General features: G+C 38.7%; 1 protein-coding gene across 1 annotated transcript in view; it reads left to right on the plus strand.

The window, feature by feature from the left end:
• Nucleotides 1-2,039: 2,039 nt before the first annotated feature.
• The window catches only part of foxo3 (forkhead box O3), a 46,499-nt gene continuing 21,387 nt past the window's right edge, over nucleotides 2,040-27,151 (plus strand). The window contains exons 1-2 of the mRNA XM_015369788.1: nucleotides 2,040-2,276; nucleotides 2,478-3,197. Coding sequence (XP_015225274.1) covers nucleotides 2,640-3,197 — 558 coding nt within the window. The 5' untranslated portion in view covers nucleotides 2,040-2,276; nucleotides 2,478-2,639. The remainder of the gene's footprint in view (nucleotides 2,277-2,477; nucleotides 3,198-27,151) is intronic.

Below are 27,151 nucleotides of genomic sequence, written 5' to 3' on the forward strand. Positions count from 1 at the left end.
GTTTTTATTAAGCAATTTAGAACCTCCTTTGAGTAGTTAGGTCACTATTTTGCAGGCAATTTTAATAGCGGGAAATAAAACTACAATAGCACATAAATGTGCAGCATTTGTCAAAATAGCTATGATCAAAAAAGCATTCCTGCACAGGAGGGTAAGAATGTGCGTTGTGCTGCAGCACCTAAAACACTGCTGGACAAAGAGGAGCTGGACGTGATGATTTAGTCAAGATGGAGTAAAAAAGAAGATGGGTGGGAGAGAGTAAAAGAGCTGAGCATCATCTCACCCATCCTGGTGTGTTCTTTTACTGAGGTGACGTAATTATTTTGGACTCCAGCAGGGGGCGTGGTCTGAACGGCCTGACAGCCATGATTGACTGCGTGGATCTCTTATTAAAGGCAACATGCTCTAAATCTTGAGCACCTAAAGATCCTGATCGTTTACCCATACGATTTAAAAGGCATTCTGTATTCAGAAAACTACAAAAATCTATTGAAGAATTTATTATAAAAGATATTTTAGAAATTAGATAATAATGTATTTATTCCCCTAGGAAAGTATTCACACTCCTAGAACCATTTAACACATTTTCATGCTATATTGACAGAATTATATGTATTGCTGTACACCACACAGACTGTTGTATAATAATCAAATGCATAATCTAAAATGTGTGGGATGCATTTATAATCACACCCCCTTTTATTCTGAACCCCTTAATTCAAATCAGTCCAATCAATTGCTCTAGGAAATCACTTAATTAGAAATGAGATTTTAGTCACAGTCATTAAAGCAGGTTTAGGTTATCAAACTATTTTCCAATTTTTACACATCTCAAAAGGCACTGTTCAAGCCACCCCACTTGCCAGGGTCAATTGCAGTAGCATCAGTTTAGGATTTCATCCTATTATCCACAGCCAGCGACATAACAATAAAAATCACACAATAAACCAAGATATAGTAGGTGTTTACTTAGGTTTACCACAGTAGTAGATTCAAACTCTAAAATTATGGCTTTTAGTTTCCGAGTGCCACCCCAAGATTTTTAGTGGCCCCATCTGGCCACCCCTATGAAACATTTGAGTAGGCACCACTGGTTCAATCTATCATCTGAAAGGTATAAAGCAATAAAGCACAACACTGACACTAGTAAAACAGGATACTTTTTCTTACCAAGGATTTGGAGCTAGTTATAATTGATGGAAAACTTAAAGGCCTGTTAGAGGCTGCAAAAATCAGGAGATAGTGCATATGTTCAGATTACCTGAAAGCAGAAAAATAATTATATAATAATAATAACTGTATGAGTGACTCCTTGTGCTTCCCCACTAACCAATCAAGCTTCAGGAAACAATCTGGATTCTGGGACTATATAAAAAGCATCACAATGCCACTCAAAGCATTTTAGACAGTCAACCAACAAGTAGGGGGCACCAACTCTCCACTGATAACACCTGCTTAAAAGCAACAGAAAACTGGGATATTTGTCAAATGTTGTCCCTTTTAAATGCCGCCCTGGGCGACTGGCAATATGGCTCCTATCCAAAATTGCAAATGAACAGGAACATTCTTGTGCATTTTATTATGAAAAATATATAGTTTTTAATGCAAATTCCTCTTTATTGATTAGTTTCCTTTTCTTTTTTCCCCCAAAATAAGCTTTCTGGTGTAATTTTAAGAAGTATGAAATTTGATTTTCGAGATAAAATGCTTTTTTGACTGGAGAGTTATTATTTTAAGTCAGTACACACCAATTGAAAAAGCAATTATTCCCTTTAAACGTTTTAGGGCTAATTTCATAAACTCAAGCCCAAACACTGGAACTAAATTTAAATATAGCAGTTATTTTTTGCAGGAGTTTTTTTTTTTTCTTCTTCTTATATTTCACTATTCCTCTTACTGATTCCGTTTATTTCTGAACTTATCTTCAACATGTCAGGACATATTCTGGCTCCACCTGCGCTGCGCAGCAGGGCTGTAATGTCTCTTTAAAAGGCTGTTCCAGGGGGGCTGGTCCAGGATCGGCTTACATGCGTGTGTGTGAGTGGAGCCTGTGTGTGTGTGTGAGAAGCTGCGTGCTGAACAACGCGATATACAGTAGTAACCCAGAGTGAGGTGGCAGTCTTATTCCACATCGACTTGCCCCTGCGCGCATCTTTATCTGAGTCCATATCTGTGCGCAGTGGAAGAAGAGCGGATCAGCATGGCCCCTGGACGTGACTGTGGACAACCCACGATCTGATCTGGTTTCTTCTTTGTGTGGAGATTGATTGCACAAGGTAAGGTGTTTAAAGTGGGATTATTATTTACTGTATATTTCTGCACATGTGATTACCTGTATTGGAGATCAGAATGGAAGCGATGAAACTTAAACCCTGTTGGTTATTTCTAAGAAGTGATTTATTTGCAGATATATTTCGTTGATTTTCTTTCGGCCTATGTGGCCACTGATCTGGGTCTGTTTCTAATGTCTTCAACAGGCGTTCATTTCTGAGTATTTGGCCTCTGCTGGGACTTCGCTGGGGTTGAACAGCAACAAAGGACGGGAGCGCGCATTCATGGGACGCGACTTTGACAGCTCCCCGTCTGTTCTCCTATAACTTTATCAGCTCTCAGCAAGGACCAGATTGAGTCTGGAGATAATGGCAGAGGCTCCGCTCCCTGACGCTCTTCCGGACTTGGAAGTGGCCATTGACCCGGACTTTGAGCCCCAGAAGCGCCCCCGCTCCTGCACCTGGCCGCTGCCCCGACCGGACTCCAGCGCGGTGAAACCGGAGAGCACCGAGGCAGATATTATACCTGAGGAGGAGGACGACGAGGAGGACGGCTCAACCCCCGCTTCCATCGGTGTTAATGGCTCCACTGCTGCGACAGAGGACCAGAGCAGTAACAGCCCCGTTACCGACGGTCCGTACCCCTCCCCCGGGCATGAGAGCGGAGGCTCCCCGCTCTCCACGAACTCACCTCCGGCCCCCTCCGGCGCTTTGACCCCCAGCGGCTTGGCTGCAGCGCAGACCCCGAGGAAGGCATCGTCCCGCCGCAACGCCTGGGGGAATCTCTCCTACGCCGACCTGATCACCAAAGCCATCGAGAGCTCACCGGAGAAGAGACTGACCCTGTCCCAGATCTATGACTGGATGGTGAGATCCATCCCCTACTTTAAAGACAAAGGCGACAGCAACAGCTCTGCAGGCTGGAAGGTAAGAAAGAGGCAACGCTGCGCCCACCCCGTACCCCCTCCTTCCTCCATCAAAACAAAAACAAAAAGCATGTGGTTTGTTGTGAACCCACTGATGCGCTGACGCACAAGCAGACAGTCACACGCATCCAATTATGACATCCCTGTTACGAGCGTGTATTAGAAAATTATGTCACAGCCAGAGCCAGTCCAAGGCTGTAGGGAGGGATCGTCCATATTCCATCCTTTACATCGAACACATTCCAATAACTTAGAATATCATGAAAATGTTAATACATTCATACATGTCTATTATAAAATTTCTTTACCTCTAATTATTTTCCAGTAATTTAATCATGTTGATTCTGATGAGTATGGCTCACTGCAATGAACATCAGATATGTTTTTTTCTCTCAGATGTATAGGACAGAATAGTCATCCTCCACTTGATGCCATTTTAGGGGGAGTGGTGTCCTGGTGGTTAGGGCATAGAGCTCGGAATCCTGAGGATCTGAGTTCAAGCCCCACTTCCACAGACTGCCACTCTGGCTCTCTGAGCAACACCCTTAACCCCACAATGCTCCTTGGGCGCCTCAGGATGGCAGCCCATTGCTCCCCAAGGGGATGGGTTAAATGGTAAATTTCTCCAATGTGAGATCAATAAAGTTCAATTAAATTATTAATTATTAGAGATTCACTGTGAGGCAAATTTGGGATGCCATGGTGTTTGGTATTATGAAACAGGTGGAAAGACCTGCTCAGAAATAAACTCAGCATCTCTTTAAAGCTTGTCAACAGAGGGCACAATAAGATGGAACAACACACTATATTTGCTTCACAGTCCACCCAAGGCCATGTTTATTGATGGTATTTTGGCAGTTTTCCTATTTAATCTCTCATGTATACATATGGTTTATTAGGATCAACAGGCTTTTTCAATAATGCCCTCTTTTGACTTCACCTTGCTGTGGAAATTGTCAGTGACTCTCTGCTGCAAAACTTTCAAGTCAGCATTGAACCTAAATGACTGTATAACACATGGTATGTTTAAATTTGTACATTTCTTTGCTAAATCGGACCTATATGATATTAAACTTTTAGAGTAAAGGCTTTTCATTTGCCCTAAGCCGTTATGAGTATTCATGCAAATTAAGACACTGATCGAGACACTCTATAAGATTTAGTTTTTTTAATATATTTTCTAAAATAAAATATTTAGTTGTTGGTATTCTTTTTTTTAATGAGCCTGTATCATTTGTTTAGAAAAATCTTAATTGTCACATCTGATTTCTGTAGTAATTCTTATTTCTTTGGTCTAAAAAAACTGCCTGTTCGGATTATGCCTGGTACTGGCTCTGGTTATACGCCTTTATTACTTTAAATACAGAGAAATCAGTCAAGCAGTAAAGATTAACCATTATTAAAATATTGAACGTTTTCATTGAGATCATTAAAAGTCTCATGTTATGACTGCTCTAAATTAAACAAAACAATACCTTAGGTTCAAAGTATAGCAAACATGTTTGAAAGTGTTTACCTTGTTAATTAGCATAAAAAGTTCTTGCACCAGGCTGATCAGCAGACATAAACATAGGTGTGAACCATCTTCAGGTTGCTTCCATCACTAAGTCGGAAATTTGAAAAATGGCGAATATTATATGCGTTAAATACCATATTAATATCTTTGTCAGTATCACTAAGAGCTTAAAGAAAGCAATACTATCACTACTATTAGTATTAGTTGGCCAGTGGGCTTAAGCATCCTTTGACTCTGCAGCAAAATCAGATTGCTTTTGCAGCTTTAGCTCCCAATTTCACAGGACACCAACATTGAATTCTGAGCACTTATTGTTTCTTATTCTTTGTGTTGTTAAAACAATCTAATTTTATTGCTTTTTTCACATTTGATCTTGGACTTTTTCCCTCTTTCTTTTCACACCTCCACCCACGGTTGCTTACTCACTCGGCTTTATTGCTTGTATGATTCTTCCTTATTTAATCATTGCACTCATGCAAAATATATTTTCAGTCATGTGGTCTTGTTAGGATAAAATTTCAAAAAGCGCTTTTTTCACGTGTAAATAAAGAAAACACAAATTGTAATTACAAGCTAAGTAATATATAATAAGCCAACAATGTTCCTTAGTTGAGTCCAAACACTTGTATGCGATTAGATTGGGCTACTGGCTTAGAAATGTGTAAGGTTCTTGCATGGAACTAGTCCTCTTTAATGCAGACTGTTGTCATACAATAACCTGCAAAAATCAAAACATTTAATAAGTTTTGCAAAAGGACCATGAGATGAATGGAGAAACTTTAAAATAGGTGTTAATAAGGCCTGATCTTTCTTAAAAGCCTGCAGCTGGGGCAATCAAACGTTATAACCGGTTTTTCTGGAAAGACGGTGGCCTATTTTAGGTGTTGCAATCTGGTTTTAAGATGTTAACAGAATGATACAGTTACATAAGTCTGCTCCTGAACAGCAGCTAATCTATTAATGGTCCAAGAAAGCCAACAGTAAACAAAATGATTTATCAGGGAAAGCTGCGTGGAAAAAATGTGAACTCTGAAAGCCCTTTTTCTTAATGTGCGGTTCTGTATGAGCCTTATTTAATCGTTTTAGTTGGAATCACATTGTGACTCTAATGTTTATGTTCTAAAAGTACATTTTCCGTCATGCATCTGTGGGGACACAAGCTTTGCTCTGTTTCCCATTTGTTATGTAAACCTTGGCAGAGAGCTATCAGTCTCCTAGGCCAGGTAGGTGATTGCCAAGCTTGCTGATACCAGCATAAGGGAATTGCATAACTATGGGGTGGCCCTGGGTTTAGGTTAAAGGAGTTGATCTGGCCAGCTAACAACATGTGGACCAGCAAGAAAAAAAGTAGTACATAGCCACAAAAGGTCAGAGAGCAGAGATTAACACCCGTTACAAGCCAAAAGCCTCATCCCATGCAGTTATGAGGGCCTTTTTTTTCCAGGGCTTCTCAAGTGTAGTTATGTGATATGATCTAGTGAAAAGCAAAGAAGGTTACGGGTATAGCCCTCAAATACAAGTCAAGGCCGGGTTCACTGTCAACATGCAGGCTTGTTACTTCAAGAATTTGGGGCATGAAGGCCAAGCTGTCACTAGTATAGTGTTACTCGTGGTCTGTTTGTAAATCAAAGCTGGAGATCACAGCTTGGGAACTTTTCTAGAACTCTTTTCAGGACAGGCTCTCTCTTACCAGGAGGAGTAATAAAATAAATATAGCTTCACTTTCCATTTTTGTGACCCCAAAGCCTCACCTCTGCATAGCCCCAGGTTTGAACCCCTGCTTTTTTATGCATCCAGGACACCTTTGTTGAAGAGATTTGCTGAACAAATCTTGGTAATCCCCCCCTTGGTTCTCTGTGGCAGTATCACAACAACGTCATCCTCCTTCATATCAGTCAGTTATCCATCAGCCCAGTCAGAAGTAGGTTAAGACTGCCATCAATAACACTTTTATCACCTTAAGGCAGCAATTGGATATGCTTCAAATAGAAGCATACAGTTTAGTCACTCCCTTGTTGTTACACAATAGGGAACAAAGTGTGCTGAACTTGATGAGTGTTGTATATTCTTTATATACTTTATAATGAGCTTTTCACATCACATGGTTTGCACTTTTTTTCTTTTTTTTCTCTTCTCTGGCTGCTTGTCTTTCAGCGCTTTGCAAGATGGTGAAATTTTTACTTGTGACTCTGATATGAAAACAGGGTTTCCTACCAAGTCTGGAAAAGTCTAGAACTTCATTGAAATAATTTACAGATCAAGTACAAAACAAAAATTGTATTTCCAGACTCACTATTATTTAAATATCCATCCATCCATCCGTCCATCCATCCATCCAGCCTGTTTTTTTAACGGTTCGATATTTAACCTCGAACCGTTCAAAGCAGAACTGTCTGGTATTGATTTATTGTAAACCTTTATATTAATACTTAAAAAAAATGAAAAGACTGATTTAAAAAAAAAACCATCAAATTGAAGCTGCATGAAAGTCAAGCTTGTGTTTGAATCCTCAGAAGTATTTTTTCTTTCTCAGAGAGCGTCTCACTCAGAAAGTTTTAAAAAGAAAGTCCCTGTTGCGGAAAGAGTTTCGATCTGCTGAACTGTGTTCTAGGAGAGGCTACAGAATCCTTTACAGGCTGATCATTAAACTAGCACATAAAACAGAGTGCTTTCATAAGACAAGATTAGGTGCACCTGTTTGGATTTGTGTGCAGTGGTTTGTGCATTTGTCCATGTGGGAGCGTGGGATTCCTCCTGACTGCTGCAGACCTCGTGCTTTAGTTGTTACTTAATCCTGCTGTAACAGGCTCTCTGTGGCCAACCACTGTGGGCCAAGACCTAGTTATGTCACACTTAAGGTAAACAGGTTTTCACACAAGTGGGACGTATAGTTCATCTGTGTGTGTTTTTAACTCTGGAGTACAGTCGATATGTTCCTGCTCAGGCATGCATAGATGTTCTGTTTATAGCGCTTCTGTCTGGTCGTGTTCAGTCTTATCACCAAGTTCTTGACTGTTAGAGTCTGGGGTCTGAAAATAGTTGGACTCATTAAAGATTTTTGTTTTCCCATTCAGATAACAGACATCTTTAAGAAACTTTAGGCTGGAACTGGTGTGTTTTGGAATCAAGACGAGCCCACTTTTTGCTTCAACCGCACACAAAAAAAAACTACTATGCTACAGATGTATTTTCATTTTTATACATATATGTCATCATTTTTACAAATAGCAAAAGAAATTGATTCTTGTGTAATCAACAATAAAATGCATGGCTTTAATTAAGATCTAAGCACTGTGATCAGCGTGAGATGATGAATTACACCACTAGAGAAATTTCAAAAAAGATTAACTAGGGGACAGAAAAGGGGGGAGGGGGGTCCATGCATTTGCAGGTGTGCATATTGAATGCAATCAGAAACCCTTTCAGATCTGGCCAAGAGCCAAGTTGGAGCAACTCAACCAAAAAAAAAAAGCAATAAAAACACGGATATTGAAAGAGGGTACAGGGGGTGATGCATAAAGACTGTAAAAGAGGAGACTAGTGGAGGGGGGATGAAAACTGGGGGTTTAGGGGGTGGTGTGGGTAAATTAACAAGCTCTGCTCCAAATTGGTGTCTTACAACCTCCCTCTGGCTGTGATTCCCAGCAGACAAGTTTTTCAGGCACCATGATTTGTGTGAACCCACCAGCTCCAGACTGATTCTGTCCCCGTTCTATTTTAGGTGAAAGGTTGAAAGGAAACTATGTTCTAGTTAGATTTACAGGTGGATTTTAGCTTTGTAGTTCAATGCAACACCTGAAAGTCATTACTTCCTGAATGTTTTCTCAGTATATTGTGGCATTTAAGTTTATGTAAATTGTTATACTAAATGTTTTGGCTCAACTTGGGAGAATAAAGCAGATTCTTTCATTCTAGAAGTTGCTAGTTTAAATCTACATGTTAGAACAGCAGGCATGGTTCGGAATGAGATTTATATCGTGGGATGACCTTAAGTTAGTGCTGTAACTCTGCACAACTTGTTAAAAAGATAAGAGGACATAGTAAATATTGCAGTGATATTCATGGTTAAATATATAGTAGTGTTTTTTTTTATTCTGCTTCCGATTCAGTAAGCACCAAGCTAACAGATATGGACTTTTTTCACTTTATGTTGTTTTAAGAGAAAAATCAAAGCAGGAGAGTTGAAGTTTTAACTTCAAAATCCAATATGGCTAACAAGTGTTTCACTTCTGTTAGAATATATCTCATTGTAAATATATAGTGTAGTATTTTACAATGTCTGTGAGTGAATGTTGGTATTTTGTACTTGAATGTGTTCGTAGCAAATAGCTTCCCAGAAAAAAAGCAAAAAAGAAATCCCCCTGAGACACTCACTAAAGTATATCCTTGTGTGCTTTCATAAAAGCAAAGTTGAGAGAGCTCCCATTCTTAATCGATAAGGTTTGGTATGATAAATCTTCTGGCAAGGCTTATCAAAAGGTTTAGGTGTGTGTTTGAGAGATTAATTTCTTTTTTTCTTTTAAAAAGGTCAGTGGATGAAATCTCTGTAAAATAGACACAATGGTTCAGAAAATCATCCAAAAATAGATGATCAGCACCTAGTTATCTTTCTTTAAAGTGGGTTAATGCTGACACAGTCCGGCTAAATGCTATCACCAAAACATCTTCAGATGAAGCTTTAACAAAGATGATTTACTGTATGTTTGTTGTTCAACTGCACACATGGAATTTTTTTAACCATTCTTCTAAAGGGCATTTGTGAGGTCAGACAGTGATGTTGGTAAGAGGGCCCCACTCGATTCTAGGCAGTCATCCATCTTCTACCACTTATCTGTCAGGGTCCCAGTATAGTTACCCTAGTTGTATTGTTTTTGGACTGTGGGAGGAAGTCAGAGTACCTGGAGAGAACTGGATGGAGAGCAAACTCCATGCAGAAAGATTGCATTCAATGGGATGAGTTGGGAAATGTTGTAAGTGCAGTTGGTTTCATTTCTATATCCTTAATGTATATATATCCATTATTCTTTAGGTACTGCAAAAACATTCAGAACCTTGGATGTATACCATATTTATTATTCTTTTATTTTAATACACACACCTAAAGATATATTTTTTAAAAGACCGCTCTCTACATTATCGTACGCCATGGTTGTTGATTTCCTTCCCGCTTCTGCGTAGCAAGACACAGAATATTGACCTTTGTCAAGTATTAATGACTTTCAGGTCGGATGAATGAGACCTGGCTGTTCAGACATTGGTCGAATTTGAAAAGATCAGATTCGTGTTGAATTCAGGACCACATAGCCAAGTGGCCTGGGTTGCATTGGAAAAAATTGGATACAGGTCGCATCTGGGCAAAAAAATTGGATTTGGGTCACTTCAGGCTGCAGTGTGAATGTAGCCTTAGATAACCCCTCCCCTATCTATCCTGTAAAAACAATATAAAAAGCAGATTTTAGCTGATAATAAATGAGGCTTTCTGTAACTCCATTGGTTAGCTTTCTGTTGCAAATATCCCCAATAGGCTAAAATTGCCCCTAAGGGAAAAGCCAAGCAGCTGTTTTCAGCTAGGTAGTTGGCAGTGGACAGCAACAGGTGGGGGAGTGTTGGTGCTGTACTACCGTATGTCCCATGCGGCCAGAGAAAACTTGTCAGTCCATTATTTAGACTCCAGCTATCCATGCTTTACCCTTCTCTTTGGTATTCTTGTAATTTTCATGAGTTTAAGAAATGCTCTCAGAGAGGTTCTGTCTTAAAAAAATGTCCAATGTAAGTTCCTCGCAAATGTTTTTGGTGCACAGCGTTAAATATGTTTCTGTTCTTCCAGGTACAGAATGATTGTCAGAGCTGTACATGAAAAAAATGAAGAAAAAAAATTAGCCTTGTTTTTTTTTCTCCCTTCTTTCCTCTATGACATCTCTGCCACCCACATCCCTTCTGCATGATCTTTTCTCCTCATAGCCTCTCCTTAATTATTCAGCGTCCTCAGGATGAATTCGGATCACTGTATTAATGTTTAAGAGCTCATTTCTTGGCCGAAGGCGTACCCTCACTCACCCTTGCCGAGTCTGCCTCTCCTTCATTTTCAACATGGTCTTGTTTTCCTCTCTCTCTCACGCCATCCCTCATTATTTTCCTGCCAGCTCCCTCATTTGTCTGGATGTAAAACACTGTTGTGGGCAAAAAAAAAACAAAAGAGGCTGTTCCCCGTGCCTGTCGTCTTTGCACGACTTTAAAATCACTTCAGTGCTCTAATGAAAGGAGATAAATCTTGGTCTTTTCGACTCATTACAAAGAACGACAGCTAGGGAGTTTCCCTCAAATGCTTCTTTTTTTGCAAACTCGACTGTACAATTTTTTTTAAGCATCTATGTTGCTTTGAAATCAATAAAACAGTTTTTGGAAATTGAAAATACACTTTAGTTGTTTGGTGCAGACAGCATTTACAGGGTATTGTGTTTTCTATGGAGGTCTATGCGTTTAAAAGGAGCCGCCTGCACATGCCTCGGCCTTGATAACATCTAAACACAAACATTTGTGTCAAACTCACTGATTGCATCTTGTATCCAAGGTGGGGGGTGGGTTTTATTTAGAAGTTTGCTTTGTATGCAGCTTTACACTTAACTTAGCTTAACTGCAAGTTATTTCTGATCCTATGTAAAGAATATGACCTTATTTCGCAATAGGATGATCTCTGACCAATTTATGTCTGCAGTTTGATTAAGCATCATCTTTCAGAACTCTCTACAGAACCTTGTTGAATCTCCATCTTTTTTTTTCATGTTGCTATCAAAGCATGCTCAGCATGTTTGTGCATCGTCCGATTACACCCGTCTCCTCCAACTGTTGCTGCACGGACGGCTTGTTCCACTCTGATAACTGAGTCAAAGTGCACAACTGAAGCAGCAAACATTTTAATCAGGAGCTGAAACCAAATGGAGTTTCAGCAAAAAATGGGCAGAAGGGAAAGTGCATACAGTATATATTTAACATGTTGCGAAAATGAGAGCAGTGGTTTGCCTGTGGTTTAGCGACTGGGATTACATGTCCTGTTATTTCCTGGAAAGCATGGCTTGCATTCCTCTCTGCTCCAAGCCTGCTCTGGAGATGACCCTAAACTTTGACCTTCCTAGAAAAAGATAAATAAATATTGTTTTTTTTCTTTAACAAAGCCAATGACTTGAATGGGGAGGAAGACCTCTGCCCTAGACACACTGCTCTAAGACCTAATGACTGGTGTAATAAATTAGAATTAAACTAGTAAGTTAAGTTTTCCAACTAACCAATGTTTGCTCATTTGAAATAGTCACAGGGGCCATTTTTAACTGGGGAGGGCGGTTTCCATTTGTAGAGTACTCTGCCACTAATATTAGCAGATATATGTTGTGCATCAACATAGTTTTTTGTGAACATACTAATTTATTTTATTGATTAAAACCCTAGAAGTCATCTGATTATGATTTTTTTGTTTGTTTTTTTAAGCTAGTTCGATGCACTAGAGACCTTTTTCTACAGTTATCAGACAGGAAATGGGCAGAGAGAAAGAAAGGGGGTAGTCATGCCGGAAAGGTCTCAAGGTCAGGAATGGAACTCAGGGTCATGATTAAGTACTTCAGCCTCAATATATGGGTCGTTCCCCTCTACCACTGTATCACAAAACGCCCTATGGTCATTTTTTTACAGACATTTTTGTTTTATATATTAACTTCATTATTATTAGCGTTCCTCACCACATATGATAAGCTTGATTGTTTTGTTGTCCACCTACGTTTTAATTTAGCAATTAAACATTTTCTCAAAGTCTGCAACATAGAATGTATTTTCTTAATCGCTGTCCCTTATAGACCAATGTCTTCGGTAAAAAAATGTAAGTCCAATTAATGCCAATGAACATATTTACTGTACTTTTTTTTTATTTTTATTTTTTACCTATGGTGCACATTAGTCTAAGTAACAATTATTACATTTTGGTGATGATTCACATAATTATCGAGACGCAGGAATTTTAAAAAAGATTCTGTAAGAAAAGAATGGCAGCAGTGAATATAGACGGCTTCAGCATCAGACTCAAAAAGTCCAGAAGTACTATAGTAAAGATAGAAACACAGGAAAGGTGAGCCCTGCCTCGCTCAAATTCTCCATTTGCTGATCAAACAAGAAGGTGAGAGCAGAACAAACACCAGAGGCTGCAGACATGCGCTGTGCTTTATTTCTAAACTTATGAAAGGATTTTAAGGACATTTTTTACCAAAGGTGCGCCTCAAGCCAAGTAACAATTCATTAAAATTTGGTAACGATTCAAATCGTTTTAGCTATAGGTGTAAGTCACAATATGGGGCAAAATGTGCTGCTTGCCGGAGGTCTGTGCTCCCAGAGCGCTCTAGTTTTTTGTAAGTCTTTTTAGTCTGATGGCTGGTCGGTCAGGTTATGGGATAGGCTTTGGTTCGGTCGACAGCTGATAACAGAGTGACACGGTGAACCCGTCTCACATCGCATATCCACAGACATCAGCCTTCACATACCTCCCATTCTGGCCCTGCTTCTCAGTTTCCCTGATAACCACATTGCTGAAGTGGGGCCCTGACGTCTCTGCCTCCCCTTCAGCAATCTTCTCCTTTCAGCACAACCAGAGCCGTGCTTAGCTGTGTTTTTATAGGTTGCAGTAGGTTTAGTAGGTCATTTTTAGTTGTTTGCAGTAAGCATTTGTATATTTTTAAAGATCTGGTCTTGGAATTGGCTCTAAGCCTTAATTTTTCCTCCTTTTAGTGAGCCTTATTGGTCTGCAGAGCAGAAACTCAGCCACTGTTCCCCTTTTATATTTTTTTGACCACAATTAGACATTAAGGTATGCGTGGAAATTGTTGTTAAGGTTATGTGTTGCTCACATGGAAGAGAAGAAATTCTCATAACCTATTTTTACAACAATCAGGTCTAACATTTGTCATTCTGATCTAATATCAGTCACCGTCTTCTCCCTCTGCCAGCCCATGGCAGCAGATTAAAAAACAAATTACTTGAGATTAACCATGCTGGAAGCACTAGTTGTAGCCAAACCCACCTGCATGTTTAAGCAAAGAAAAAAAGTATCTTGCACTTCTAATGCAAATCTTCTCATTAGTGATTTTAAGAGGTGTGATGGTTGTACCCATTATGTTGAGATTATTGGCATAAACCTTCATAACCACACAGAAATAGAACTCTTACATCCGCATCAAAGTTTTACTTCAATAGTCAAATCTCATAGAGGTTACAACATTTGCCTGTGTGTGAAACAATATTTCTACAAAAAAAGTTTTTTTTCCAAAGTTTTACGCAAAAAAGAAATTATAGAAATAAATGGTGAAACATTCTGTTAGAATGACCGGTCTGCTGTCCCCAGATTCTAATATTCACTTTGATAACCTTGAAATAGGAGTGATACACAGTATGCACAACATGATTGTCATTTGTTTATAACATTTAATGTCATTAAAATTGTTTATAACAATGAAATTTGTCCTCTGCATTTAAACCATCCCTTAGGGAGCAGTTAGCACACATAGGGAGCATTGTTAGGTCAGGGGTGTTGCTCAGTGACCCAGAGTGACATTCTGAGTTTTTAACTGCCAATCTTATGGCCTTTCCCGGACATAAATGCCCTGCTCTCCAACATTTCTAAACAGCCAAATTAGTTCTTGTACAAAACAATGGAAAAATTATTAGTCTTTGTTCACCCAACTGACCAGTAGCTCCCAACGTCAGAGAGAAGAGGGAGTACTTCCAAACTCTGCTCTCATTCACTCTCTGAACACCTACTTAAACTTCTCATTTCTAACATTTCAACCATAGGAACAGCATAATAAAGAATTTAAGTAATTTAGCAATTATAACCCAGGTATGTGGCATTTATTCATTATCATTCTTAACATTGAGCCCTACTTCAAAATTTAGAACTAAATCAAGTCCATGTTGTGCAAAATAATACATGTTTTTCCCTTTGCTTTTAATAGAGTAAGACAATTACTACAAACAATTGGTATTTTTTGTATTTTTATTTTCAGATTGGGTAATAAGCTTGTAGTCTGCTTCCCCAAATGAAATGCCACTTCTAGCTGTAGTTTTAAAACCTTGATAAGAATGATACATGCTGCTGTTGAGGGTTGTCAATGTAGTCCTGCAAAAACTGTTAAAATAGCTAAATTCTTTATTTAAATTTTTTTGTTTGGTTAGAAATAGAATACATCTTTCATCCATGTTTCTGTCCGTTGACTGGCAGTGTGCAGCAGCAGGTCAGGCACAGTCAGTGCTGCGTTTCTCTATTATACTTATAGTTAAATGACAATACTTTAAACTTTAGGAAAGGCAGGATATAATTATTCAAGCATTTTAAAACCAGGAGGTTTAAGAACCTTGGGAGACCTTGTTTTATTTGTTTATATATAGTTTTTATATTACCTATGTTTATATTTTAAATGTGTCATCTCTTTTGGATGCTCTTGATCAGTTTCTCAAGTTCTTTCGTCTCTCTGAAGGTCTTTAAAAGTGGGATTAACCATATTAGCACAATTTTAAAAGAGTGAAAAAAAGTACAATGCTTTGGAAAACATTTGGAGGTGCACCAATCAATTGGCCTGGATTTCTTTCATTTTGGAAGATCGATGATTGGATGATACATAGATGGAAAACCTATCCACCAATCTTATCTATTTCTGTAAAGCTCTTATAATCACCTACTTTCAATACTGTATTTGAGAGCAGTTATTTGGCAGGTTTTTGTTTCACAGGTATTTTTCAATGTTTTCAGTAAGATAAGAAAATGGAAAGTATCTAGCGATCTTATAACAACTGACAGTTTAAACTTTAAAAAGAACATCGATATTGATTGGAATTGGAATCGGCATGTTAGGCTTTTGCAAGATCGTAATCAGTGATCAGCCAGAAACCTGGAATCAGTGCACCTCTAAAGATAATATAAGAAAACAGAATAATTCTTCCTTCTCGCGTGATATTGAAAATAGCAAAATTTAGCTGTTTCATAGGCATACACTGTGCAATAAAAACAAATGATGATCAATCAAGCACACTGAGTGCAGGGAAGCTATTGTTGCTTATTTAGTGAATATAATGTTTAGTCTTAAAGCTTTAATTACCCAAGTTAACCTCTCCAAACCCACCAGATGCCTGGTAACCCGTTTAAAAGAGTTTACAACTAACATCTCAGAATGCATGAACATTACAACAGTAAAATGTATTACTGCTGTTCAAAAAAGACCTATTATTTTCGAGAATAAAAAAACCCCAACTCAACTGAGTCATGTTTGAACTGATGCAACTTGGGCTGTGTTTTACTCACCCAATTTTAATTAATATTTTCAGAATCTAGAAGATGTTAGCTTTCAAATGTATCACACATGTAATTTGGGCTTACAGTTCCTCAGTTATTTGCTTTTCCATTTGGGTATGCAAAATAGGGGACGATAACTTCAAAATGAGAGGTTCAAAAAGAGGTTAATATATACTGTATGGCTCAGTAATTGATTTAATGTGTCCAATGGCTTATTTAGAAGCATAAATAAACAAAACATACTTTTAGATTTATTAATTTAGCAAGGCTGAAGGTCTTACTAAATTTTACAGGAATCTTCAGTAAAATGTTTTAAAAGCCTGGATATTGTAATCGCTCAGTGGGCCGTTGATGTGATGTGATTTCTGTAATCTTGCTGTGGTCTACTTATAGAATGTGGCAAAATATGCACTACCATGGGGAGGATGTCTAAATGCACTCATAATAGTTTTCTTCTCTGTGGCTGGGTACGGAGCAGACACGGTTTAAATTAAGCATGAATCCTACTAAATCAGGTATAGTTAGATTTTCATTAATGAATTGTGAAAAAATTTTTCCTTTTGTGACTTTCCTTTTAGCTACACCATATTACCTTTTTCTTAGTTATCTCAGGATTTTTTTTTGTAAGTTTCAGCTAAAATTAAAAAGTAGACGTTTTTATCCGCTTTGAATGTTTTATAATCTCCAGCGTGGAAGTGGAAACTCTCCAACCGCAGAAACGGCACTCCCAGATTTGCAAAGCAAAGAATGAGTGCCATCGAAAAGTCATTCCGCCTGCCACCTGTTCAGCTTTCAGCGTTTCTGAGTATACACACAGGATTCTCTTGTCTCTGTGAAATCTTGTAGGTCATAGTCTCACACGCAAAGCACGTTGGTGTCTGGTATGAATTTGCACAGCTTCAGATATGATGCCTTGCTCATGCACACACTTGGCTTCCAGTGTCCAATGTCCTTCATGCATCATTAAAATAAGAGAATTTTGTTTTTGGCTTTTTTCTGGGCACTGGATGATAGTTCTCATAATGTTCCTATGGTTATTAGTCTCAGCATAACTGCGTGAGTTAGAGCTTTAAAAAAAAGTAATGCTTTTGAGTCCAACTCCCATCAACCTTCCAGGTCTAATCCCTCTCTTCATGAAGTCTCGGCTACAGCCCATGACTACGAAGCTTTTTGTTTGTGTGTGTTTGTTTGTGGGGAGGCAAGTCACTCTGGAATGAAGGAAAACCATTGTTTGGCCACTGAAGAAGCAAAGAGCAGTGCTGATTGCAGCAGTTGAGGTTCTGTGTTCATGTGGTGGTTGCATTTGAACCTGTTAAAACATTTTTACACCAAAAGGAAAAAGTTAATTTTGTTTGCTTTGTGTAATTTATAGTTATCACGAGCATGAAATGCCTTTTTTTTTATTGCCTACTGCTTGCATGTGAGGTTGACTGAAAGGGTGGAGGGAGAAACACGCAATGGATAGAATATCAGTTACTTTTTTCCACCCAAGTTAAAAGCTGCAGTCCATATGTTTTGAGTTACTGTAAGTTAAAAATATTGGTTGGCTTAGTCATGGTTATTTTCATATGGTTTCCTGAAGTTTCCATGTTTTGCATCTGATTTCTCTGAATTTATTGGGTAGATTATTTGTTTTACAATCCTGTTTCCAGTCACCAGTCAAACATGGCTGTTTTATATTTCCAGAAAACCTCAAACACTAACAACTGCGATGTTTTTGTGCAAACTCTCAAGATTCATAGCCTTCTGTTACTTATCACAGCAAAAGAACGGCAACGACTGCTGGGATATATCAATGTTTATACATTGCCTTGCAAAATTCATGCTATAACATAAAACAGTTTTTTTTTTACGATCTGTTGATCAACACAAAATCATGCATTGTTATAAAAAGGAGGAAAATTATTTTGAAGATTTATATGAATGAAATTAAAGGTTTTGTTGTGCATGTCTAATCCACCCCCTTTGAGTCAACACAATAGTTGAAAAACAACCTTTTGCTGCAACACAGCTGTTAATGTTTTGGAGTACGTCCACACTTTCCATACTTAAAGACATCATTTTTATTTATTTTTATTTGTTCAATATTTTAAGCTATTTATTTCATCCTAACTCTGCTTTTATTTTTATGATTTTGCTGCTGGTTAAAAGGTGAATCTCTCTCTTTGTCTCAACTATTTGAGGCTCTTACAGGTCAAAATATTTTCTCATTCAATTTATCACTGCTGAAAAAAGCATACCCACAGTGTAAAGCTTGGTTTATACTCAGAAACCAGGTCATCTGCGTGGGCGTCACAGTTAGGGCAGATATGCTCCTTCCGCAGACACTCCGGTGCACCTCTCCAAAATTGTAGGTGACCACAGACAGGAGGCCTCTGATTGGTCAAATCTACATCCGCTCTACACTATGAGTATTTCCTGTTAGGTACCTTACCGGCTCGTTTTGGTTGTTTAATCGCCATTGCGAAAAATGACTCATGAAGGACCAGCTAAAAGACTGTGGTGCGCAAGAACGCTGGGACCCTTTTTCCACCTTTTTCACCGTCATTTCCCTCCGTTGTCGCACAATTTTGCCCCTTGTGTTTTTCCAATTCCTCACCTCCTTGGCCGTATCTAGACCCACAGCTAGTTTGTCATTGTCCCTCTTGCGTTGTGGCGTGGGATAACATAGCGCACACCACGCTTCAATATTAGGCACAGATCAAAAATATCTGCGTCATACCTGCAGCAAGTTCTCTACAACACACTGCTGCAGGAGTATAACCAGGCCTTAATGCTGCAACTAAAATATTTTATGGACGAGATAATCGGCTGATGGCCGCTCAAACTGAGCGTGGTTCAGCTGGAGGTTTTAAAAGGGTTTTTTTCCTCTTCACTGTCGCTACAAGTATGCTTGGTGTGAGGGATTGCATTCGAGTCAATGATTCTATGCAATCAACTGGTTTTCCTTAGATAGAAAACTTAAAGTGCCTTGAGATGACATGCTCTGTGAAGTGGCGCTATATAAATAAACTGAATGATGTTTTCAAGGTAATATAAAGTTACTTTAAAGGTATTTGAATGTAATTCTCTCTCTTTCAGGTTATCAACAGTTAAATGAGGGCTTATTAAAAATGTAAGCTACTGTTTTTTAATTTTTATTTGTAAAATAAAATATAATACCAGCTGTTTCCTTTTTTCTACTTAAGAATTAGGCCCTTCTTTGTCTTGGTTTATTACACAACATCCCAATTAATTACATTGTAGTGTAGTTTGTGGTTTAAACATGGAGAAGTAACAGACCTTTTTAGGACAATGTACCATTTTGCATGTTTAGAGTTTGCTTGCATCCCTTAACCAGTTGTTGCTATTAGCTTGTTGCATTTCTTTTTGTTGCTGCAGTTTATTTGCATATTTGTGCAGAATTAGCTCAAGCCTCCGTTTATCTTGGGGCAATAACAGTAACTTCACCAGATGCATTTTAATGAACATCACCTTCACAGATTTAGCATCAAAACGTAATACTTTATTTTTTGTTTTTAATTCTACTGGGAAAGCAATGCAAAAAATTAACATTATGTGGTGGATTTAAGCGTTGCTAAAGTAACTAAAACACCAGACATTGCCAAACTTGGAAGCAAAGTATTCCTGTTGAATGTACCTGAACTGTCCAGGAGCTTTGCCAGAATTTACTGCAGAATCACTTTCTTTTCTCAGACATGACATGTAACTGATGTTAGAAGGTCACTGTGACTCCAGGAAGCCTTCTTTCATCCTCTTGCTTTGTCTGTTATCATTTATGAGGCCTGGGTAAACATTGTGTTTGTACACCTGGATTTTATTAGGGAGAGTGAAGGAGGCACTGGTTTGATAAGGAACAGCAGATCTACACAACTAGGCTGTAAACGATACGGGTCGATCTAATAAAAAGGCATCTACATTGCTGATGGTGCACAAACTCCACGTGGCTGTTGGCCAAGTCCGTTCTGAATGACTTCATTGGCTTAGGAAATTGGTGAAAAGCTTAAGGGCTAACTGAAGAATCTTGTAAGGAATGCAGCTCTTTGAAAGCTCACCTTCAGCCTTAAAGGGGAAATCTGTGGAGTCAGTGAAATGGGATGCAGGAGTTGTGGATAGGCATATATCTACATTTAGCTGACAGTGGAAAAGATCATAACTTAACAGATTTGCAGAGAGGCAAAAGGTTCTTTGGGATATTTTAAATGTTCTGCTCGGCTAAAAGAGCATTATATTTGATGTAGAACTGTAAGAAATTGATGGTTCACCGGAGATATGAGAGGTATATTCATGTGGAGACAAGCGCGCTAGCTGTGCCAAGGCTATTGTCCTTGAGCTGTTTCAAAGCTTTGGTTGGGTCATGAACCCAAGGCAATGAGATAATACAATGTACACCCTGTACTTTTATTGTAAAAGTCTGTGACGGTTCATTTTACATATGTTTATCTCGCGCACATAAACTTTTACACACGCAGTATCTCCGTGTGCTTAGACTAAATACTAGGTATTTCAGTTGCTCAGGCTTGTGTTTTAGATACATGCATCTACCCCCAGAGACCTAGACACGGAATGCAATAGACTTCCTGAAATTATTCAGCAGGCCTTTCCAGATAAACAACTTCTGAGGGGATTTTTTTACTTTTAAAAAGCCTTAGAGATCAATCAATCTTAGCTGGAGTCTCCTTAAGCTAAACCAAAACAAATGGGTGGGGCCTCTTACAGGTAGATATGGATGGCTTAACATCCAAAGTTACCATTGGCTTATAGAAATTATATCAGTATGATCATTTTTAATTTTTTTTTTCCAAATACCCATTGGTGTGTGGCAACAGGTGGGGTGGGATTGCTAAAAGTCTTGTAACATTAGGAGGCACATATTTAGAGTTTTAATACTATTACTTTTCAATCTTGGAATATCCTGATACCAGTAACTTACACGTCAGCTAAAAATGTTGATGTATTCTTAATATTAACTAGTTAAGGTCTTTTTCTTTCTCTAGCGACATGCCTCATCTCTTTTTACTCCGATTTGCCGTAACTAAGCAGGACGAATATTCAGACCTGGGAGTGTTTCATTGCTTATGGGGGCATGAAATTGCTCCCAAGCCCCAAACCATGATTGGACACTGCTTTCCACTCAAGCTCATTGGTTTCCACTCTGCTTTACAGGGAACTCTGCCTTTCCCTTGGTTTTACCCAGTATTAGAGGTATTTTATTGCGCTAGATGCATGATTTGGATTCTTCTATCAACTGCTCATTAATATTGGGCGTTAAGTTGAGCGCTGGGCATGAAAAGATACAAAATGGTTGGAAACCAATGTTTATCATTTATTGTCAACATGCTAACACAAAAAATGCCAATGCAGACGGCATTCAGTTGGTTAGACATTCACCACAGCACTTTTCTAATTTCCATGTTCTGCCTCAAGCTGCTGAATGTGTAGGAGGCCCCATAAAGTGAGGGCTTTGTGTTCATTCTGAGCACAGAACCACGTGAGTCTGTACTACTGTACAGCGAGCAAACCGACTGGGGGAATGCAGAGAAAAGCCCTTGCCTCAGCTGTTGTTGTACACCCCACACCCTCATCCTCACTAGAGAGAGATCCTCTCATTTCATGCACACACACTTTTTCATTTTGTCAGGGGCCCTCAGGCCACCGTGACAAGTTACGCTAAAGAGAGCAGGAGTCACGAAGAAGAAATTGGGCCTCCTGCATTTCTCCTCCTCCATCTCCCTCCTCTTGTTCTTTCACTCTTCTGGGGGATGGGTATAGACAATGTTGGAGTTCATCTGGCTGAAGTCAAAGGGGCTAGACAGTATTTGCAAACCCACCGTGACTATCTGAGGGATGGCCTACTGTTGAAGCTAAAAAACAGCTGAACATAATGCAACAAAAAAGAATGTCAACCATTGCAGATTCACTTCTTAATCACTTTTATGGTATTTAGTTTAGTCCTTACACACAAAGGACTGTAACAAACTTCTAAGTTATACAAGAAATCTTTGAGATGTGTTTTTGTACATGTTACATGTTACCCTTCAATGCTTGTGTGAGATGTATCAGTATATGTAGAATAGTTTTCACTCACAATGAAAATGACTAAATCAATATAAATCAAATATTCTTTTCTTATGTCTCATCTTCATTTGTCCAAAACAAATGACTCATTTTCTGAAGGGATGACAAAGAGGAGTGAGTAAACTCGAGAACCAAGGTGTAAAATAGGCCCATATCCGTTTTTGATACCATCCTGCCTCACTAAAAAAGCACAACAGATTATGGCATCACCGTCTGCTTGCACAAGCTTCTAATATCCCACATTATAGGATTGTTCAGGAGTTGAATAGCTATAGGCTTTCAATGTGCCACTTGCGATCGTTTACTGCCATGTTTTCATTTACTAGAAATCTGAATATCTTGGTCTCAACTTGTCTGAGAAAAGTTGACTTTTACCACCTTAAAGCGAGTTGAGTCTAAGCAACATCCTGATATTTTTGTGTTAAAATTGGATGCTTGTTTAAAGGGGCCGGAGTTGGTGCATCTCTAATAAACTTCCTGCATGATACACATACTGAGAATAATTAGAGTGGACACAGCTAAATAAAAGTAAAATTGCGAAAACAGTCACCAGACTGAAACTGTTACTGCTTTACATGATCCTTCTGAGTATTTGTTTCACACAGGAAGCTCACTGGTAGCAGACCACCTCCTGCCTCAAATCTCTTTGTAAATAAACACCAGCTTCTGTGTAAATGTTGGCATAAGAAATTTATAGAGTTATAAAATAGTTCGAGAGGATTTGATACTTTTAAGGTTGGAATTGTTTTAGGATTGTAAAAGACTATAAATATCCATCTTTAGGACCAACCTACCTGGATTGGCATCAGGGCTTTTTTTCTTTGCTCAGGGACCCAGAATGGCAGTCTGTGGGAGTGGGTTTCAAACTCACAACCTCAGGATGCCAATCCCTATTCCCTAACCACTAGGCTGCCACTCCCTCACTTTTATGTTGTTCACTATCAGAAAGGATAAGTTAGTTTTACTTGACACAACTCAAACCAGGAAAGCATTGAGTTTCACTCTGTCCTCTAAGATTTCATCATCATTTAAATGTAAAAAAAAAAAAACGTCTTGACTAGGATTCAGTTTCCTTTTGTCTTAAATATAAGGAAGCACAGTTAAATGGCACAAAAATAAAATAAAGTGATTAATTAGAGTGAGATGACAGAGACATTCAATAATAAACCTTTTTTCTGTATGTTGGCTCAGCGACATTGCAGCAGTTAGGCAGGTAAGTTTCTCAATCAAGCTTCCTTTTACATTATAGCACAAATATCTTGGCTCACCTTTCACCACCATAACTACATAAGAGCTTCCTAGTTTAACTGAAGATTTTTTTTTTTTTTTTGCTTTTGCAAAATATATTGTTCAGAACAGAAATTAATTTCTATTTGACCTTAAGTAAATGTGTGCATAATTTATACAGTTATATCTTTTTAGAGAAATGGCAAATATCTATTTCTACAATGTTTTTTTTTCTCTCATATTGTGGGAGCTGTAAAAGCCTTAGTCTGTGGAATATGGGTTAGTGTGCCTCACAGTGCCTTGCTATGTGTTCCTACTTCCCCTTCATTTTTTTTTCTTTTCCACTTGGCTTATTTCTGCTGCTTTTTCTTATTTTCTTGCCGATGGCATGATTTTCTTCCTTTTTATTTCAGCTATCACAGCATAACAATGTGAACCAGAGTACAATAATATTAAGAGGTAGAAATAGAAAGGGATTATCTATTGTACGCTGCAGAGCCTTAACTGCTTACATAAGCCCTTTTTAGTGCATGGTGTTAATTGGCTACAGATTGAACTTTCCATTTCGCTTGTTGCCAGGGATGCCCTCATCCTCCTTGAGGTGCTGTCAAGCTTTCAGTGTGTGCATGCTTTAAATACAACTGTAACTCTACAGGCTTCGTTTACATATGCTTATTGTGTCTATTGGCTTTCACAGCGCTAGATTCTAATGTAAAAGCTTGTACAGTCTTCCCAGATGTGCATTTTTCTTTTAATATTAGTAGAAATGTCAGCTTAAGGATTGAGCCATTGAAGCTAAATAAATGGCATTAATGGTTAGCTCCTAAGCTAGATTTCTAACTGCTAGAAGGTGCAGTCATCAAGACACACAGAGATCATTTTCTTTCAGCCTCATCTTCTCGTCTTCTGTCTCTTCATTTTTGCTCATTTTCAGGCTCTCATCTGTCGAGCTTAACCTTCATCTATCTTCCTCCTCACTTGCACTCTCTGCTGCTGTATAATCACTGAAAACTGTATAGAGACAGTAAAAGACCTCATAGAAGAGCGGCTGATGCCATTGGCTGCTCGCACTCCACCCCCACTTGCGATTGGCCGCAGGCTTCGACATAGGACTCAATCAGCTGGGTGGAAGTGTATGTAGGTCAGTGTGTAGTGATGTGAGCTGTCTCCGTCGCTCTGCTCCCCTCCTCCACCGACTTGGGCTTGACGAACCGGCTGTTGTGTTAATTGGCTATGTTCCAAATTTCAAACCCAGACTCGAGGCAGAGAAAGCTTAAAAAACAAGGACGGGAAGTTAAAGAAGCAATGAAAAGGAAGAGGGCACAGGAACATAGCAGGGGGAAGGGGATGGGTAAAGATTTAGGCGCCTTGTTGCACTTAGCATTGCAGTAGTACAGTGCCTTCATGAAACATTAACACTTATGAAGTAGTGAGAGATTAACCGTCTGATAAATATTGAAGCACACAATATTTTCCCTTAGTTTAAATAATGTAAGATATAGAGAAGGAGTATGAACACAGTGCCTTGCAAATATATTTATACCTTATATACATCTCCTTTTATCACAATTCAACACAAAATTTCACATGTTTTATGAATAAAAAAAGGTCTAAAAAGGATATAGCCTCCCTGAGATTTAAATAAAACTCTTTAGGTGTATGTTATTAGCTGTGCATATTTAAAGAGTAAAACATTTTACTTCCCAAGATTGCCTCAAGTTAGTGAGATTATGTTGATTCAAGCCATCCTGTTTGCCTTTTTATGTGTCCGAACTGTAATGCAGGGGTAACTTTAACTACCTACCCTGTATTTTGCTTCAGATTTCTTACTAAAAACATGAAAAAATGATTCTTAAGCAGTTATTCTCACCACTCCCATAATTATTGGTGTGTGGTTATTAGTTGCCCCTTCTGAGAGGTTCTTCTACCTGAGGTGTGGGTCTCTGCAGCTCCTACAGCCATCCCTTTATTTTAGGAGTAGTACAAAGTTTCTAGCGGGGGAAAAAAAAAAAAGCTACATAACCTAAAAATTATTTTTGTTTGTGTTGACCTTAAAGACTTGTTTTTATCCTCTTAGTATATCAAAATGCTCACCTCCTGCTCAGCTTATTTGTCTGGCCCAACCACTTCAGACCAGAGATGGTTTAGTGATCTCATCTGTCAAGTTCTGATTGCGTGGGCACAGTGGAGTCATTCATATGCATGGCAGTCCTACCACAGCTGCCTCACGTGTCCTATTTTTGCTTTTAAAGTGAGTGCATTGCCCAAGGAGAAGCTAGCTTGGCGCTTCTGTGTTCAACTCTATCAGTGAATAATTCACGCTAACCCAGATTCTTTCACATTGTTTACTCTACCCCAAGTACTCCCACAGACATCCAGATATACACACACTGGTACACCCAATGTAAGTGGTGCTCCCTAGGCGTCGCCCACAGCAGACTAACCCAGACAAGCAGACGGTGAAAAGCAGACAAAATAAAGTCTTGTACACTTCACTTTACTACTCCCTCTGCAACCCATGTCTGTCTGCATACTTCACATTAAAAGACCCTTACAGCATTCTGTTCTCTGCAGTGCTCCCTCCTTCTGTCTGCCTCTCTCTATCTACTCATCTCAACCCTTTCTAAACAAAAATTTGCTTTTTTTAGGAATCAATCATAGAGTTCACTAGAACCCATTGCAGCTTGAAGGCAGCACAACCTGCATGAAGTCAAGTGTATTCCTTCATGTCATCCAGCCTTTTTCTCCCTTTGAATGTTGGATGGGTTTTTTTGTGTTGTCTTCTCACCCTGCCCTGGCTTTGAACTCTTTATACTCTATGCCAGTGCCTTGAGCCCATCCACACTCACAGATAGACATGGAGAGAGAGAATGACTGCCTTTAGCCTGATTTTACCCCTCTTACTCAACGAGACGTTGACCCACTTAGAGTGCAGTCGCACACCAGACGGGATTTTTACTCTATGGCACTCTGGGAAAAGTAAGCTACAAACAATTGATTCTACATATGCATAAATATGTTCTCACATAGAGGGACTTGTTTGCTCAGGGCCTATTAATACAGATGATTGAATACAGTTGGCTTTGGTAGTATCTCAAAATGGTAAAGTTTGTTCTTTGATGACAGAAAAAAATTAAGCATCTCATTCACCAAATTTTGAGGCACTTTTTGACAATATTGTAAACTGTAATTACCAAAAGAATTTGACTTAAGCATATTTAAATTAAGTGCATTCAGGAAAAAAAAAGATTCATCCATTCATTGATCCGTTGATTAGGAAGGAAACTCAGACGTTCCTTTCTCAGGTAACGGTCCAGCCCTCATATGGAGGGCCATTTTATTGATATAAACCTCCAAAAACAAGGACCCCACAGGGGCCCTGATCAAATCAAATATTGAAATTACCTGAACATTGTGATGAATCAGCGACTTTACTGTATGGTCTATGTAGTCAACAGAAATCCTCTGGTACCCAATTTACTTACAAGCTTATTTTGGCTAATTGTTATTGTTTTCTTCATAATCCATAACATATGACTATAGGTAAGGGTAGGATCTTCTAGTAGCTGGACCAGAAAATAAGGAGCTTTTTCTTTTGGCTTTACTTTTTCATAAAAGCTCATAAAAACTACTGATGCTTTGACATACCTTTTCTTGGACTGTTGTTGGACTTAAAATTGATCAAGGGAGCATTTGACCTTTTTTCTTTTTTTTTTTTTTTTTTTTTTTTTTTTTTACTTTTAAGCCATGAGATGATATCTTTTCAGGGCTTATAAATATACACTGTTATTCTTGCTACTTCTTCCTTGGC

This window comes from Cyprinodon variegatus, unplaced genomic scaffold, assembly GCF_000732505.1.
Source record: "Cyprinodon variegatus isolate N-32 unplaced genomic scaffold, C_variegatus-1.0 Scaffold38, whole genome shotgun sequence".
Classification (NCBI taxonomy): Eukaryota; Metazoa; Chordata; class Actinopteri; order Cyprinodontiformes; family Cyprinodontidae; genus Cyprinodon; species Cyprinodon variegatus.